The sequence below is a fragment of the Rattus norvegicus genome, chromosome 1 (genome assembly GCF_021556685.1).
Source record: "Rattus norvegicus strain SHRSP/BbbUtx chromosome 1, alternate assembly SHRSP_T2T, whole genome shotgun sequence".
NCBI classification, from domain to species: domain Eukaryota; kingdom Metazoa; phylum Chordata; class Mammalia; order Rodentia; family Muridae; genus Rattus; species Rattus norvegicus.
Genome location: NC_141534.1, coordinates 49,184,071 through 49,202,348, shown reverse-complemented (window position 1 = coordinate 49,202,348; position 18,278 = coordinate 49,184,071). Strand labels below are relative to the sequence as shown.

The window sequence follows — 18,278 nt, the reverse complement described above, 5'->3', positions numbered from 1 at the left end:
TCTCATTTGCACACACCACCTTTGACATTAACCAGAGCCTCCTCACCTCCTATGTTTAACATGTCACGGTTTCCACTACTAGTAGTTTGTACACATTTTTACTTTGAAATGGGGGGGTAGGAATTAGGGGAGCAGGCTCGGAAAGAACCGGTGCTACCCTAAAAGGAATGAGGAAGTGAGAGCGGAGCAGTCTCTGGCTGGCTCTCTCTGTGTGACAGCCCATGATGTTCCTTCCGGCCCCAGTAATATTCTGAGTTTCCACCTGCCCGCCCCCGTCACATATAACGTGCAGCACATGAGGCTGAGGGCTCCCGTGCCTTGTCTCTGGGGGTAGATTCTTAGGGTCAGAGTGTCATGTTGTGTCTCCCATTTTTCACAGTCGGCCAAAGGTAAAAAAAAGAGCTCTCTCTGCCTGAAGACCCTCGCTGGGTAAGTACTTCAAATTAACAGGACAGAACATAAACACATTGTGGGTTGAGGGTCTTGGGTCCCTGAAGTCTCCAGGGCCAGTGCTATTAAAAACAGCTCTACTGAGAAATATGTGTCGCCTTAGAAGGACTCTGAATGCAGAATGCTTGGCGACAGAGTGTAAGCTGCAGCTTGGGGGTTTAGGGATTCCGTAAATGTTATCTTTTGTTTCTGCATACCGTATATAGTGTCCTGGAAATAAAGTTCTGTCTTACTTGGGTTGCAGGAGAGTGCAGAGCCTTTAATATAGTATGTATGAACACTCAAAAGAAACGAGTCTTAGTTATTGTAATTTGCATTTAGGCTCGCCTGATGGGAACTTAGTAACGCACAACAAAGTTTGAGAGTAATAAAGACGTCTGGCTTAAAGAATTTAGGAATAAGTTTCTCAGAGGCTGTTCTTAGTCATAGGTGACATTTAGTAAGAAAGACTGATTTTTATCTTATTTCATGGAAACGTAGGAATTTTTATTTCACTTGGATAAAATAAGAGGCAAATGAAACGTTGGATGAGGTTCTCACGATGCTTCTTAGTGGGAGCCTGGTTTTAAGTGAAAATTTTTCTATCCAGTAGCTTTAAGCTCTGGGTCTTTCTTTTGTTTTCCAAACTGACTCTGAAATTTGAATTTGACTGGACTGGTTATTCTATCTTCTAACTCTTTTCACTTACGATTTATTGTAGACAGAACCAAAGCCTCGAGGTAGAGAAAATTCCCCTTGGACTGTCAGCCCCGAATCCAATGAAGTTGATAAGCAGTCTCGATGGTGTACGTGAGTCCTTTCCCTGCTCGTTCTTCTTGTCCACAGACGAGGGACGAGGACCTTCACTAACGTTCCTTCTCCCTCTCTTTCAGGCAAAAACGCTTAATGCCAACAACATGGACACATTAATTGAATGTCAGTCAGAGGTAAGAAAGTAATGTTTTAAACTTTTTATTTGCACTGTAATTAGATAAAAGACTTTTTTGGTTTCTTGTTTGGGTTGTTTAATTATCAGGGTGACTATAAACTAAACACATCTACTGAGCTCTTCCAAAACAATGTCGATCTCAGAAGATAAAATACAGAATCCGTGCATTTGACTTAATTTTCAAGATGAGCAAAAGGCTGCATGTGCATTTTGTGGCGAAAGATGGGGTGTCTTCGGATGCCACTATTTTAAATGAAATGTGTGTTTTCAGGGCGATATCAAGGTGCTTCCATTGCTGACGTCATGTGAGAGTGAAGACAGCATTTGCCAGCTAATTGGTGAGTTTTGAAAACATACTGATCGCTCCTGTGCGCCTAACTAGTGCTCTTGGTTTGCAAAACCACAGGGCTTTTACTTTACTGAGAATTGGTTTTCTAAGTGTTCTGAGAGACCGCAGAACATTAACCCTTGACTAAGACGGGCAGAGCTGTAGGAAAGAAGATTCTGTCCGTAGCCAGTGCTCAGCTCTGCAGGGGGTTTCCAAGAGGTCTGCCAAGTCTCAGAACCTATAAATAAGCCTTGAGGATGGACGCGTGCACACATTGGAGAAACAGACACTGCCCTTCCCACCCGCTGCTTCCTTCTCTAGTGGAGACCGCACCTAAGAGCCCGTGAGGCAACTATTGCTGATCTCCAACCTCAAAAGAGTCAGGCAACCTTTCTTACCATCTTTCATAACACTTTTCATTATGGTACACATCAGATCTGACCACCCCTCCCAAGTATCAAGATGGGACCTCTCATTCTTGCCTTTCTTCTACTTGAGGGCACAAAATATGCAAATGGTAGGATACTTGGCAGAGTGTCAAGCCTTGGTGGCAACCTGCTTGGAGAACTGCGTACTGGCTTCTTAAATGAAGCTGGGAGTGGGTGGTTGCAGGGTTCCCTGGGTGATATAGCCCCCTCTAGCGGTGGCAAGTACTGGGATGGAGTTGAACAGCCACCCCTACCCAGAATCTTCTAGAAGATCTTTGAAAGGAAGCAAAACACTTCCTCTCTGGAACTTTCGCATTCAAAGAAATAAATTAAAATAATATCCATTAATCAGAAATACGTTCTTTGTAGTCATTAGGAATACGTTAAAATGGGTGGTTTTGACCCACAAGCCGTTTAAATTTTGCTAGTTTTCTGTAGCTAAAAGCTGTGAACGTAAAAACAGGAAAGGTGGGGCCTTTGAGGAACACTGATGTTGATGTTTGGAAACTGGCTACCCTGACAACAATGTGGTTGCTTTGGGGTTGATATTTCTAGATCACAGTTCATGCCCTGGGCCTTCTAGAATTTTCAACACTGGGTTTGTTGGTTTGTATTTTTTTTTAAAAAAACTTTTGTTTTCAACGTAGCATGCTATAGGTAGGATGATGTAGCCAATGCCATCCATGTTCTAATGTGGATCTTGGCTTGTTATTGACATGGAGTTCTCTCTTTATTTTTTCCTTGGCTACAGAAGTTAAGAAGAGAAAGAAAGTGCTGTCCTGGCCATCTCTCATGAGAAAGCTCTCTCCTTCACCAGACTTCTCTGGGTCATTGGAACCAGAGCTGAAAGTGTCGCTGTTTGATCAACCCTTGTCAATCATCTGTAAGGAGAATGACACACTCCCTAGACCCATCCAGGTAGGTGTGTGTGGACTCTAAACCTACCTCCTTTTCCTGTGGGACCAGAAAAGTCTGTGGAAATTCTGAACACGATGGACATTGGCTTTCAGAGAAAGCCTGCCCCTGCTGTCCAGTGCAGCAGAGGAGCGGTCTGCTGGCTGAAGAGCCATCTGCCGTCTGTATCCATCAATATACTCTGAACCATGGGCCCTCCCTCAGTCCTTTGTCTTGTGGATTGAAGAAGGTGGAACATTTGTAACTTCTAAAAACTCATCAGAGAGGGAGCAGAGGATGTCTGTGGGGTTAAACCAGTGCTTCTACAGAAGCATTTGAGAGGAGAGAGGGGGCCCAAAATAATGTTCAAATGTGCAAAATTAATGCCTTCCCAGTTTACAACCTCTGAGAAAAGAGGGTAAAAAGGTGTCATTGGTAGCTCTGGCTTCAGTATGCTTGTAAGTCTCTCCTGTAACTGGAGCCTACAGATTGTCGTGATTTCACAGCAACAGCGTAGATGTCTCCAAGTGACTGTTTTCTGCTCCCGCAGGACATCCTCACCATCCTCTGCCTTAAAGGTCCTTCAACTGAAGGAATATTCAGGAAAGCAGCCAGCGAGAAAGCCCGCAAGGAGCTGAAGGAGGAGCTTAACTGTGGGGGCTCTGTGAATCTGAACCAGCTCCCTGTGCACCTCCTGGCTGTGGTCTTCAAGGTGAGCCTGCCTGCGGCATTTGCACCACATGACCTGTTGAGGGCATGCTGACAAACTCATCAGGAGACCTGGACCTGGCACTGCTCCCTGATAGGCAAAGCTAGGAAGGTCTGGGAGTTTAGTTTTTTTCCTCAGTTAAACCTTTCAGTTATTCTTACAAACACCTGTTGCAATGACCCCAGGTTTTAACTGAAATGGTGGCATGGGATTCTCTCAAAAGATTATTTGATTGCCCCATGGCCAAGTCCATTCATAAATCTGGTCTCACCAAATTTCACCTACCTAGGAACAGTGCATCTTACTATGCTGGCTACTGGGGGGTTCTTAAGTATTGTGTGAGTTTGGAAGAGGCCCCTAAAGGAAGTAAATACAGCAATGTGACTTGGGTGCACATTTTCCTCCCTCCAGGACTTCCTCCGAGGAATCCCCCTGAAGCTGCTCTCCTGTGACCTCTTTGAGGACTGGATGGGAGCCCTGGAGAAGCCCAGCGAGGAGGACAGGATCGAGGCCCTGAAGCAGTAAGTCCTCTGGCACTGTAGGAACAAGGCCTCCCTCTTCTATCCTTTATAAAACTGTGCAAGTGCTTCAGGATTCCTGCCTCGCAGAAACTGTGCAGTCCAGGGAATCTGAGCGGAACTGCTTGCCTGCTTCTATCATGGAAGCCAGAAAAGGCCCTGGGTATTTAAAGGAAGCGGATCTACCCAAATGAGAGAAAGCACTTCTTAAAAAGCAGGAAGTAAAATAAATAAGAAAATATCCAATAAGCTTATTCCTATAAAAAAATCAGAAAGTAAACTTCAATACTCATAGATTCCAAGATGGGAGGGAACCTAAACACGGGAGTAGTTTTAAAAGAACTCAGACTTCTGAATGCTTTACCACAGGTTAGCCAACAAGATTGGAGTTATCCTTAACGTCATTAACTGGTGTCTTGCCAGACACTGTTCTCTTATAAACCCTTATGGCACCACAGAACACCTTGAAAGAAATGGTTTCGTTCCCTAAATTTCCACAGAAAACTGCATTCTTATGGTTAATAAAAAGTTTTTAAAGAAAAAGGTCAAATTCTGAGAGCTAGCATTTGAAGTAGGAAGTGTGGCATGTGCGTTACTCGAGAATCCCCGGAGGCCTTCTGTGAACATGCCAATACTCTTGCCACACCCTTAAAAAGCTCATCAATATGCAACAGTTGCCCCACAGCCAAGTATTTTCCATGAAATATTTACCAGAAAGAGGATGGTTTCTGCCCTTGCCCTCCTCCCAGAATAATAGAATTATCATGTTTCTGCTTGCACATAAAAGTCTTTTCTAAAAATAGCACTAAGAAATGAAAAGACCCATGTGTCGGATTCGCTTCATTTTTTAAAATATCCAATATAAAGAATCCAATTTATTGTCAGTAGAGCAATGCTCGTGTTGAAGTACTGCCTTGCCTCTAGCTATAAATGTGCTTTTACAGGTTAGTTCTCTCTAAAGACTCCTTGGGATAGTATAAAAATAGGTGATCTTCATTTGAAAACTACAATCTAAAAAGGTGTGAGAAAGCCAGTCTTACAGGGCTTGAAACAGAACGGATTCTGACACGGCTATTTAATGACGAAACAGAATTGTTTCCAAAATGTGAGGCGGCCTGTGACAGTCAGACGCTCTGATTCGCAGTCAGCATTCCTGTGTGTGATAAAGATGGGCACTGTTGGAGTCTGCTCCAGCCACGGGGAGTCCAGGAATGAGCGTTTCACAACGTTTCTTGTGAAAATGCACCTTCCTCGTTTTAAAGGAAGTCTGGTTTGGGTGGAGCCTTTCGAGAGGCCATCCTAAAACCACGTGACTTTATTCCAGGGTTGCTGATCGGCTCCCCCGGCCCAACCTCCTTCTGCTCAGGACCTTAGTCTACGTGCTACACCTTATCAGCAAGAACGCCGAGGTCAACAAGATGGACTCCAGCAACCTGGCCATCTGCATCGGACCCAACATGCTCACACTGAAGAATGACCAGAGCCTGTCCTTCCAGGCCCAGAGGGACCTGAACAATAAGGTAAGTCCGCCTCGGTATGAGAAACTCCCCGTTACGGAGCCTACTCTCTGTAAAAGCCAGGCACTGCAGTGCTTGTGGTTTGAGTTTCTCAGATGACTCAGGGACCACAGTGGCGATCTAAACTGCAGGATGTTCTGTCGTGGTTCCACAGTCACAGAGACCTGCATTTGCTGAAGCTCAAAATGCTGTCCTGGCTGACAGACCAGAGTAACAGACACAGAACTACCCCCACAACTGGGAAAAACACTTTGTTCTTGTTCTTCTGTGTATCACATTCTGCCTGTTCAGCTAGAAATCTGGGCCAGTACTTCCTTAAATGAAATTGTAGTTACTAGGGTTGGGGATTTAGCTCAGTGGTAGACCACTTGCCTAGCAAGCGCAAGGCCCTGGGTTCGGTCCCCAGCTCCAAAAAAAAAAAAAAAAAGAAAGAAAGAAAGAAAGAAAAGAAAAGGAAAAAAAAAAGAAATTGTAGTTACTTCAAAGTTTTTTTTAATTCTGAAAAAAAATGCACACCTCAGAAAATATAATAATAAAGTGTATTTATTATTCCAATGGGCTTTTCAGGCACATGAAAGTATGTAGTCTTAATTCTGCCACTTCCTGCATAGTTGACCCTGACATGTCCTCATTCCTTTTACCTTTTTTATGAATGCACTTAAGCTGACAAACTGCTTATTTTCTTTTTCTTTTTTTTTTTTCAGGTTAAGATCTTGGTGGAATTCCTCATTGACAACTGCCTTGAAATATTTGGGGAGAACATTCCGACACATCCCCGCATCACTTCTGATGACTCTCTGGAACACACTGACAGCTCAGGTACAGAACATTCCGTCACTTGTCTGGGGAGAAGTTCGGGCCGGCCATAGGTGCTCCGTGTAGCTCCGTGTAGTGATGGGAAGCCTCCCTGGTATTAGAAGCAGGATTCGCCTTCATGGGTCAGAATTCTGTAAGGAAGTTGCTAACCACAGAGGCCTTGCTGTTAGATTTACACCGCACGCATGCACGCACGCACGCACCGGACACTGCCTCACTGTCTGTAACGATCTGGTATTTTCTCCTTCTCACTCTGAGTCATGGATGACTCTTGATTCTACTACGTAAACTTCAGCTATGGGTTGGAGAAAGGAGATCCCAGCTCTGCACTGGAATGTGAGTCCATCAAAATGGACTTTGATCCTGTACAAGAGCTCTCCAAAGGACCGGACATGAATTCAGACCAGTAGACCTTAGAGAACATTATTCTTGTCGTCTTCCTCTTTCCCTTCCTTCTCCCTCCACCTTATCTTCCCACTTTCTTGACATTTAAAGACCATTTTCGACAGAAGCAAAGTTTCAGTGTAATCTGCTTATTGTCAGAAGGAACCCCAGTACACTTCCACCAAAGCACCATGGATAGGGTGGCCTGCAATAAATACCGTTGCTAAGAGAGCCTGGGCAGAATGTTCAACTCTTCCTTAACTTTCCCCAGACGTGTCGACTCTGCAGAACGACTCAGCCTATGACAGCAATGACCCGGATGTAGAGCCCACGAATGGAGTTGCCTCTCCCTGCAGGCAGTTGGAGGGTCCCTCTACCACAGTGGCTGGCATGGATACCCGGGGGCCCCGGAACACCTGTGAGTCGAGCTCAGAATCCAGTGTCAGCATGGTAGCCAGGCTGAAAAGCTCCATTGGCCAGCAAGACAGGCGTTTCTCTGAACCCAACATGCCACCCTCACGAGAGTGCTTCGTGGGCCCGATAACCAAGCAAAAGCTAACGAGGAGCGAGGACAGCTTCGTTCTGCCCCAGGAAGCCTCCTGTTCTGAAGGCGATGAAGCCGAAGATCCCTTTACAGAGGAAGTCTTCCCAGCAGTTGAAGGCAAACCCATGAGACCAGTGGATTTGAAGATAAAGAACTTGACCCAAGGTTTAGCATCTCCACAGGGACCTGCAAACAAAGCTTTCTCCAGCTTCTCCGCGGGGGAATCTTTGGACAGCTCACCTGTGCCTTCTCCATCCTGTCCCAAGAGAAACTTCTTCACCAGACACCAGAGTTTCACCACAAAGACGGACAAGACCAAGCCCCAGAGAGAAATTAGAAAGCACTCCATGTCATTTTCCTTTGCGTCTCACAAGAAAGTGCTGCCCCGGACCTCCAGCATTGGGTCTGAGAAATCCAAAGACTTCTCTAGAGACCAGCTCCAGAAGGACTTGAGGAAAGAGAGCCAGCTTGCCGGCAGAATCATCCGGGAAAATGAGTCCGAAATCCAAAGCCAAACAAATCTGGGCTCCAGCTTGTCTGGAACCTGGGCCCTCTCAGTTGATAACACGTTCCAGTTCATTGATGTGAGGAAGCCAGGAAGCCCACCATCTTATGAAGAGGCCATTTATTACCACACATCAGGACTCACAGCCTACAGTGGCCAGACAGTTGGGAGTATGAGAGCAAGAATGTTGAAGCAGAGCATGGCGGTGCCCCCTGTGCCTTCTCACCATGAAGGTGAGCTCAGTGAAGGGATACCTGGTGGACACAGATCGTCTTCCGTGACTGAGCACTGGACACAGAGTCAGACTGTCCATGTCTCTGTAGAAACTCGGGGGAGATCTGAGCTACATCGATTGAGGACAGTGTCTGAGTCCGTGCAGAGGGCTAAGCTGGACTACCTTGGGCAGCAACGCAGCCACTTGGTCTTTGAGGTTGACCAACTCCGATGTGCTAAAGAATCCTACATTTAGGAAGGAGACCGTGTACCATGGCTAACTTGTATGTGAGGATACTGCTGCAGAGAACTGCCTGTCGAGTCTGTTTCCCAAAAAGTCATAGATAAGCTCATTCAGAATGTCATGTGGAGCTCTCCTCTGTGAGGATGGCTCTCACAGTGACACCAGATCGTGTCCGTGTGTAACAGGGTTTGTGCAATATGTAGTAAATGTATAAAATGTATTATATACAAGGTATTTGATACAAAGGGTGTTATGTGCATGCACTTCTGTACTTTTCATATGCTGCTTTCTTGTCCTCAGGCACTTGTTTCTATAGACAAAGAATCTTTACTTTTAACATTACAGCAAATGTCATGCCCATGTTCACATTTTCTGTGAGCCACATGTAGGCAGAAATGTCTGCGCCTCTGATGCGTCTTCCCCTAAGCAGGCTTATAACAACTAATCAGCATCGTAGAAGAGAACAGACTGAAAGACTGTACTCGGTGTGTGAGCTGTCAGCCGCGCTGGGCGAAGGTTTTTCAATCATGTAACGGAATGTGAGTGGCGCGGTGGAAATGCGTTCTGTCAGTATTAACTCACGCAGAGCACTTTGAGCCTCTGCAGCTCAGTGATGCCTTGTGAGGCTGTGTGGAGGTATGTGATGTCGTATGCACTGGGGAGTCTTGTATAAGTCTTCAGTGCAGTTCATTTATTATTCACAATAAACTGTCCCCTTCTTTAGACAGTTCATTACTTGCTGACGCTATATTCTTTGCCTCAAATAAAAGTCCATCCAGAACATTATCCACACACTGGTCCACTCAGCCGGTGTCTGTTCACTAGACACTCACTGTAGGCCAACACATACCTCAGGGAGCTGGTGCCCAGGAGATGTAGTCTCTGTTCTCTGGGGATTTGAGCCACTCTTTTGAGTAAGCAGTCATTCAAGAGACAGAAAAAAACTACAGGACATGGGATAATCTGGCACATGTAACGTTTCCACGTGACTGAAGTAGACTTCCAATGTCTTTGCATGCCTTGCTTTTGTGATGTCCAATCTCCTTTATTGTTAGCAACCATAAGGAGAAAAGTTTGTGATATTAGAATTTTACTACTCCAGGGCCAGTATGTTTATCTAAATATTTTAAAATGCAGGGCACCCGTCTTTCTAATTACATCCATTTTTATAAAACACTGTGTACACCTGGTTCTTCCTCAGAGGTGATTTACTGAGCATTTGCTTAGTCAAGTTGTAAATTGGGTTGCCCAGGCATCATGATCAAAAATAACATTAATAACTCTAATAAACCAGGTGGTGGCGGCCCATGACTTTAATCCCAGCACTTAGAAAGCAGAGGGAGGGGGAATCTCTGAGCTAGAGGCCAGCCTGGTCCATAGAACAAGTTCCAGGCCAGCCTGGGCTACATAGAGAAACCCATCTCAAAAAAGAAAAAAAAAACTTAAAGGGGGGTGTGTGGCAGTTAAGAGCACTTGTTTTTCATACCAAGGACCTGGGTTTGGTGTTCCCAGCACTACATGATTCCTCATGACCATCTGTAACTTCAGTTCCAGGGAATCTGAGAGCCTCTTCTACTCTCCAGGCATCCCTGTGGTGAACTTGCATACACACAGGCAAAGCATAATACATAAAATAAAGGGAAATCTTTTTATGCTCTAGTAAGCACCAACAATAAGTCAATCTTAAAGGGCAGGCCATCCCCCTCTAACTGGTAAGCTAGTAAGAGCAACCCTTTCTTAGAGCTGACCCCTGACAGACATGACTTACTACCTACCATGAGCCAGGCACCACACTGACTCAGAATTGGGGGGAAACTTATCTCCCACCAGGTTCCTAGTGAGACACACAAATGAAAGATGGATGGATGGATGGATGGATGGATGGATGGATGGATGGATGGATGAATGGATGGTAATGAATACATAGATGATGAATAATGATAGATGGATGGATATAATTGATTAGATAGATAGAAAATGACAGTTTATACATACATATATAAATATAATATATATAAATTTATTTGAGAGAGGATTTCCCTGTTGCCCAAACAGTCCTGGAATGTGAAATCTTCTTGCCTCAGCCTGCTGAGTGCTACAATTACAGGCCACATTAAACTGTCTCTTAGTAACTTGCTAATGAGAACCAGAGCATTGCCTGCAGTGGCTAACCAAGAGGAGAAACTGAAAAGTTTTAGATGTATTCCCACTTTACTAGTGAGTTGACCTCCATAAGATCCTTCCTCAGGTCTTGAAAACCCTCCTCAAATGCCTAATTATTTAATTTTATTTAAGACAGGGTTTCTCTGTGTAGCCTGAAACTCACCATGTAGACCAGACTGACTTCGACCTCACAGAGCTCTCCAGCTTTCCAAGTGCTGGGGTTAAAGACATGCACTGTCATGCCTGGCTAATTGCCTATATTTTAAAAAGTGACAGTGAGACTGGAACCCCCATCCAGTTTATTGTCAGATACCCACAGTACCTTGTGGTAAAGTGTGTGTCATTCTTGTCATACTGTGTCTTTCTTTGACCAGTAAGGAGAGAAGTTACGGTGGCCATTTCAAATGTCACATGATGTGGGACTCACTTGTAGATATGTGGCCCACTGATGTTTCCAACCTGGATTTCCTAATTCTGTTTCCATGTCTGTCCATTTGTGGAGCTGCCACAGCCATGCCGTAGCGGAAAGGAGACAGTAAAGAGCAGCAATGCCTTGCCCATGGTTCTGCAGACTGGAAGTCGGAGACTGGGGTGTTAGCAAGGCTCGTTCCACACTCCTATTGGACACAAACGGTCAACCTTAGTGTTCCTAAGAAGTTTTCTTCCCTCCTATAAAGAGGGCATGGGCAGGAGGGTGGCATGCAATGTACTGTACTTATTTTCCAAAGCACACACTGTCCCTGACCCCAGGACTTAAATAAACTGAATCTGACCTAGATATGTTGGCTTCGGGAAATTTACCAAAATTGGGAATGCTTGCTAGAGGCAAGAACAATTGCTTAAAACTCAAACCCAATAAGCACACGGCACAATGGTGGGTCCCACAGTAGTTGAGTCAGCAGCTTGGTCTTGCAACATTAATGTACCAAGAAATAGCTACTGGCCACAGTGCTTGGAAATGCTGGGGGTGAGAATGTCTAACACTGTTTATATTAATGCACACTTAAAATCGTAATCTCGTTGGGAGAGCTGCCAATACATGCTTTCCTCCAATCAACCACGCATGAGGCCACATCAGATCAGATCTCAGATAGCTGTCGGCTCTTCATTAATTTAATTCTGTGGTTTTAACTCTTCATTTGCAAAAGGAGAAATACTGAAGCAGCCAAAGTGTACACAGCACGCTAGAGATGACAATGGCTCACTTGGCGATATCTTGAATGTGGATGAGACGCTGTGTTTTCTGTGCCCCAGAATGCAGGTTTAATACGGGGAGTAGAGAGAAGGCTCGGTGAGCAGAAATGCTTGTTGCACAAGCCTGAGGACCTGGGTTCAGATCTAGAGCTCCCATTAAAAGCCGGGTGTGCCTGTGACCCCGGGTCTGTGGGGAGCTGAGGCAGGAGGACTTCTGGGTTTGCTCTCTGGGTTTGTGTTGCTCACGACAATGTGACAAACTCATCTACAGACCACATCTCACTTATCTCAATCTCGATCGGCACCAGTCAAGAGAAGTGAAGAAAGGCAAGATGGCAGGAAAGGGGCCTTGAGCTATTTCAAGTCATGCTCAAGGAAACAGGGGGATGGCAGCTTGGAGAGACCCCAACCCACAGGAGGGAAGAGAGGCAAGGCTCGGCTGATGGTGATGACGGTCAAACTGTGTGAAGTACAGACACTTGGTGAACAGCTTGAGAGGAATGGCTGTCCAAGGAAATAAAACACCAGAACAGGGTCTCACAGTGTGTGCCAGGTTGAGTTCTAGAAGGATAGAAGATTTAACTGAGCATGGGGAGCGGAAAAGTCAGAGTTCTAGAATAACTAAGCTTTTCAGATAACCCCAGAATAAAGCAGGACTTTACAATATGACTTAAAAATCCAAGGACACAGGACCTAAGTTAAAACCTAAAATCCACAGTAGTGGTAAAATACAGTAAAGCAGGTAAAAACTAATGAAGTTTGTACTGTCGTAAAGAAGATAGAACCCCACACCTACTGCCCTATCAAATAAGACAAGCATTTTTCAATTAATAAGTACAAATCTAACGTTCCGTGTTCTGTGTCAATTACAAGGAGGGAGATTTGGTCTCATTCCCTTCTGTTGGAAACTGAGGTGGGGACAGGATTAAGCATGGCGCACATGCATGTAACAGTAGGGACCCCAGGCCCACGGACACGGCCAGAGACAGGTAGGCTGCCTGAGATCATGTCTAAAACCAACCACTCACTCTCTGGCCTTGGAGACACAACTAAGCTCCCTGTGCCCGCATCCCCATCTGCTAGAGGATGACGACTCTGCAGGGCTACTCTGATGCCGAGAGACATGATGCACACCCAGGGTTTGCAGAACAAGAACCCCATCAGCCTTCAACAAACATTAGCTTTCTGTGTGATTTTGGTTCTCCAAGCAATGTAGCCTTTTGCCATTTCAACCTAAAGGGTTTCAGAACTGTACCCCACACAGCTCCTCGGGCTCTTCCTGCACAATTCAGCATGGGAAAGGGTGATGGATATGGGATTATTTAACTTTGCTTAGCAATCAAAGGCGGGTGAGCTGCACCATGAGGAACTCCTCGCTGAGTTAGCTTTTCTTACAGGGTAATCACAACACAGCTATCAACAGCAGCCCAATGCTAAGGCGGTAAACACCTTTAATTCCAGCACTGAAGAGGTACAGGCAGGGGAATCTCTGTTAGTTCATGGTCAGCTTGCTCTCCATAGTGTATTCCAGGCCTGCAAGGCTTGCATCGAAAGAACCTGTCTCTAAAGATACTAAAAGCAGGTATCAGGTATTATAAACTTCTCTTTTGGAGAAAAACATTAAAATTCCTTTTATAAGATTTTTAATTAAAAAAATTATTAAAAGTCTGCTGTTGATGCTATTTATGTATATGTATGTGTGAGTGCATGCCTCCTGTGGAGGCCGGAAGAGCATGGCTGCTCCCTTATGAAAGTGCTGGGAACTGAACTCCACTCTTCTGTAAAAGCAGCCAGTGCTCTTCATTGCTGAGCCATCTCCCGGTCCCAAAATACCAAATGTCAATTAATCTAGTTTTTAAGCCCCCAAAAAACTAGGCAAACTCAATGCAAAATATATAAGAAACAAAATATTTTTTAAAATAAACAGTTGGGGCTAGAGAGATGGATCTGCGGTTAAGAGCGCTGTCTGCTCTTATCAAGGATCTGGGTTCAGTTCCTGGCACCAACCTGTCTAGGTGGCAGCTCACACCCGTCTGTAACTCCAGTTCCAGGGCTCTAATACCCTCCCACTGATGTACTTGCAGTCAAAAGAGAAAAACAATGAGCACGAAATAAAATTTAAATTTAAAAATTTCTAATTAAAAGAATAATAATTGGTTTTAAAATGCTGGCAGATCCATATGCTAATTCTAAAAGAAAATCAACTCCATGCACCTTGTGCTTTGTTGGAGTCCCCTTAATTCTTAGTTTGGGTCTAGTTACAAAAATGTTAAAGCTAAAGGCAGACAAAGCCTTTGCTGTGTTTACAGAAGTTGTTAGGAGTGCTGCCTTCATGCTCTTGGTTCCCTTCTGAAAGGACATAGGCCATTTGGCCTTTCTCCTTTAATATCTAACTCCTGTATACATTTCCAACTGCTGGTCTCCAACTAGGGAGGGAAAAGGGAAATAAGGAGCTATTTCAAAGTACTGAATTTGTTCACAAAGACCCGTCTTAAGCATTCTGGGTGGCGTTCTGAACGTTAAGTGTTTGGAGTGGGCCTGGGGATTTGGATAGCCAGAGGTTAGCGCTCAGCACATGTGTTTCCCTCCATGTTCCTCCTCTATTTCCACCACCTGTGCACACCAATGTACTCCAGTTTAAGGGAAACCATCTGCGGTAAGACTTGAGTCTAACCCTAGCTCTCTTTATTATGAAGACAGCATTTTAATAACTGCTTAGGCATCTGTGTATCTTTGGCCTTTTGCCAAGAGGGTAACTTCTGCTCTCCCATTGGTTTGTACCTTTGATCAGCTTTATTGAAGTGCAGCCATACAACAAACCCCATCTATTCAGAATGCGTGGTGTGGTTGATTTTGCCTCTCACAGATAGCCCAATTCACAGGGCTATCAATAACTACTTGGTGCTGCCAGTTTGGTTTGGCTTGGTTTGGTTGACTAGTTTACTCTAGTTGGCCACCATGGTGGGGATATACTAGTATCTCACTGTGGGCTCGTTTGCATTTCCCATTGATTAGATAATAATGAGCATCTCCTTATGTTATGGCTATTTAATATTACCCAGCCTTATGCCCATTTTTCTTAAAATCAACTGTTCTATATGTAACGAACTGTGGCGGGTACTTCACATAAACTTTATGTTTTGCACAAATTCTTTGGTTTGTGGGGTTTTGTTCCAGTGTGTGGTTTGTTTAGTATTTATCCATGTCACTGTGGGTGGGCTCTGAGATTTCAAACCCCATCATCCCCAGTTAGAGCTCTCGCTGCCTCGTGCTTGTGGATCAGATGTAAGCGCTCAGCTACTGCTCCAGCGCCATGCCCACCCGCCTGCCTGCTGCCGTGCTTCCTGACAGGCTGCTCCCGGACTCTTACTGCCCTGGAATTGTGAGCCTCAGATTAAATGTCTCTAAGTTGCCTGGGCCACGGAACCTTTTATTGCAGCAATAAAAAGAGAGAAGTAAACAAGACATTCCCTGTGTCTTGCTTCAGCGCCTTTGCCAAACACTGATGGAGGGTTGTGGGCGTGATGGAACATTCGCCTGGTATGATCAAGGCCCTAGGGGTCAGTCCCCAGCAGCCCGTCCTTGAAAAGTGAACGCATGGCTATAGATGCGCATCTTCCCCGGGGGCTGCAATCTAGCTCTCTGGTCCATGTAACTACCCTTCTGTCTGTGTCATGCGATGCTGACCCCAGAATGTTAAAGACCTGGAACTACATCACAGCCTTCTCCTTCTCTTTGAACATGCTAAGGCCTTTGATCCATGTATATTCTCAGTTATGGTTGTCAATGTCTAGGAAGGTTTTCTTGTTTTGTTTGAGACAAGAGACTCTGTAGCCTGGGATGGCACAGAAATCACTCACTATACATGGATGCTTTAAACATTTGGTCCTCATCTTTATCTCCAAAGAATTGGGATCACAGCCCTGTGCCACCACAACCAGGATTACAACCCAGGGCTCCATGCATGCTAGGCAAACATACTGCCAACGGAGCCACATCCTCAAATATCTAGAAACTTCAACTGGAGTTTAATTAAATTCATGTAACAATTGAGAGAGTTGGTACCTCAAACTGTTGAGTCCTCCATTCCATGAAAATAATACGTCTTTCTACTCGCTTATCTAAAAGGAATTACAGATTCTAGCTAGCCTGTCTAAAAGACATATGTGGGATGATGTCATTACGCAGGTGAAGGCAGGTACAGGATAGAAGGAGGCCTGTCATTGGACAAGAAGGAAGGATGGGCGGGAGAAAAGTTTGAGGGAAGAGGGGGAGACTGGAACCGGAAGGCAGAGGAAGCCGCGGAGAGAACATGGAGGCTGATGTTAAGACTCCACTCTGTGTATTTACAGGTTATGAATATTCTTAAAGGATGGATGTGAACAGGGCTTTGTATGTTTAGGTGGGCAATTATATCTTATCAATTGGATCAGAGGTTATTGTGGTGTGTGTTCTTTCATGTAGTGATTTAAGTTTAAGAGAGTGTATGGCGGCTAGAGACACTGGGCCACCACAGAGTTGGGATGTGTGTTTCTATAATTTTTTATAATTTTACAACAGTAGACATACACCCCAGGTGTTTTATTTACAGCTGTAAGCCTAGATCGGGCAGCCTTGGAGCTAGGCTAGCTTATTTCCCAGCCATATGTCCCTGTTACTTGCTGTCTCTCCTGGTCACGTGCTCATGGTCCATCTCCCCTCATGGTGGCCTCCTCCACCTCTGTGTCCTTTCTTTTCTCCTTCGGTCTCTTCTGAGACCCCTCACTCAATTCCCAAATCCTCCCTTTCTTCCTCCTCTGCCCAGTCACAGGCTCTGGCCTTTCATTGCTGAGTTAGACTGGGGAGCAGGGTTTACACAGCATCACGTGGTGTACCTGAGGACCTGCTTGTCAGGGGCAACCACCTCTTGGGGGCCAGTAGTACTATTTAAATACAAGCAGCACCAGACCAACCGACTACACATTTAGGCCCTATTTTTAAAAAAATGGTTTTGCGAACTGAACCTTAGACTTCATGCTTATGATGCAATTGACCTAACAATGAAGTATACCTGACCCTCATTTAGACATTTTATGGTTTCTCTCAGTAGTTTTCTGTGGTTTTGCATGTCCAGCAATACTTATTATCAAATTTATTCACAAATCTCTTTAATCTCCACGAGTGACAAGACATTTCTGAAGCTTTCTCCCTCCTGTGGATATGAGTAGTCGGACATCAATTCCCACAAATTGGACTTGAAACCCTTTTAGAAATAACTTGTCTACAACTCCAGGTAACAGAAGGAATTTCTACACTCAGGCCAACACCGGTGATGATCTTTAGGCACGCTCAGCTGGATTTAGTTATAGCAGTGCAGATGTTTGAGCGGGGAATCTCTCTAGGGCAAGATATACAATTTTACAATTTATACAATTTACAGGGGTCTTTTGTTGTTTTGGGGGTTTTTTGCTACTACAGTCTGCTATAGCTTTTGTTGACTAGACAAATGTTCTGAATATTTAAAAGAGTTGTTGGTCAATCTTTCTTAGTGTAAGTCCCAAAGGAACAGCTTTCAGCTGTATAGATCTCAGCATGCTGAGCCTGAGGAAGTTTACTGTCAAATATTTAGGCACCCAAGTCTTCCGAAGTTATTCTTAGGAATAATACAATTCAAGTGCCACACCGTATTATTTCCAACCACAGTGAAAGTCCTATAACAGTTTGCTATAAATACTCAGATAAAACTAACCGGAATCATCAGTGAAATGATCACTGGCTGGCCTATCCCCCAACAGTATAGGCCCTCACTGTACATGTTGCCCAAAAGGGGCAATGTTCTGGGCTGGATTCTGAGTCTATACTCCTTAATAAGTCTGAGATGTTTTTAAAACCACAAAATAATCCAATCAAAAAAGCAGATATTAAGAAAAAGAAACTCATGGCCTTAAATTAAAATTTTACAAATCTAAAAGTACTTTTAATTGTCCCCAGCCCACGCTTCTTGTGTTTTTAAACTATGGGAGATAGTTTAGGGCTGTACCGAGGTGACAAGAACCAGTAAATGAAGTCGCAGAATCACAGGACTTAGCATGACCTGCCAATTTAAAAAAAAAAAAAATGCATTCAGGTCTCAGATCCTTTGGCAAAAATAACTCTCATTTTCAAGAATAGAAAGTGTTAGGGGAGTTTTATATCTTCTTACAAGAAATTTCCATCCACTGGATGTGAATTTTACTTTTCATTCAAATACACAACATGTTTTGATACTGAAAACTTCCCAAGAAGACGGCGCTATTCTGCACACTCTGAGTCATGGTTTTACTCTGACTGGTGACCGTGTGCTCCCCCTGGCTCTTACTAGAGAGAATCACGGAAGCCGTTAGATCAAAAGGAAATGATCGGAACATCCTGTCTGGTTCTCAGTTCTGTAGGAAATTGAAAAGCAGCGGGCCTGTAGTTCTGAG

General features: G+C 44.5%; 1 protein-coding gene across 7 annotated transcripts; it reads left to right on the top strand.

Annotated features, from left to right (window-relative positions):
* The first annotated feature begins 274 nt into the window (after nucleotides 1-274).
* Tagap (T-cell activation RhoGTPase activating protein) lies at nucleotides 275-9,213 on the top strand. Of its 7 annotated transcripts, none has more exons than XM_087552682.1 (10): nucleotides 275-429; nucleotides 1,151-1,235; nucleotides 1,323-1,376; nucleotides 1,650-1,716; nucleotides 2,886-3,052; nucleotides 3,579-3,740; nucleotides 4,149-4,258; nucleotides 5,622-5,775; nucleotides 6,477-6,591; nucleotides 7,244-9,208. In XM_087552682.1, exons 2-10 carry the CDS (start codon nucleotides 1,209-1,211, stop codon nucleotides 8,488-8,490), a joined length of 2,103 nt encoding a protein of 700 aa, XP_087408808.1. In that variant the 5' UTR covers nucleotides 275-429; nucleotides 1,151-1,208; the 3' UTR covers nucleotides 8,491-9,208.
* The last annotated feature ends 9,065 nt before the right edge of the window (nucleotides 9,214-18,278 follow it).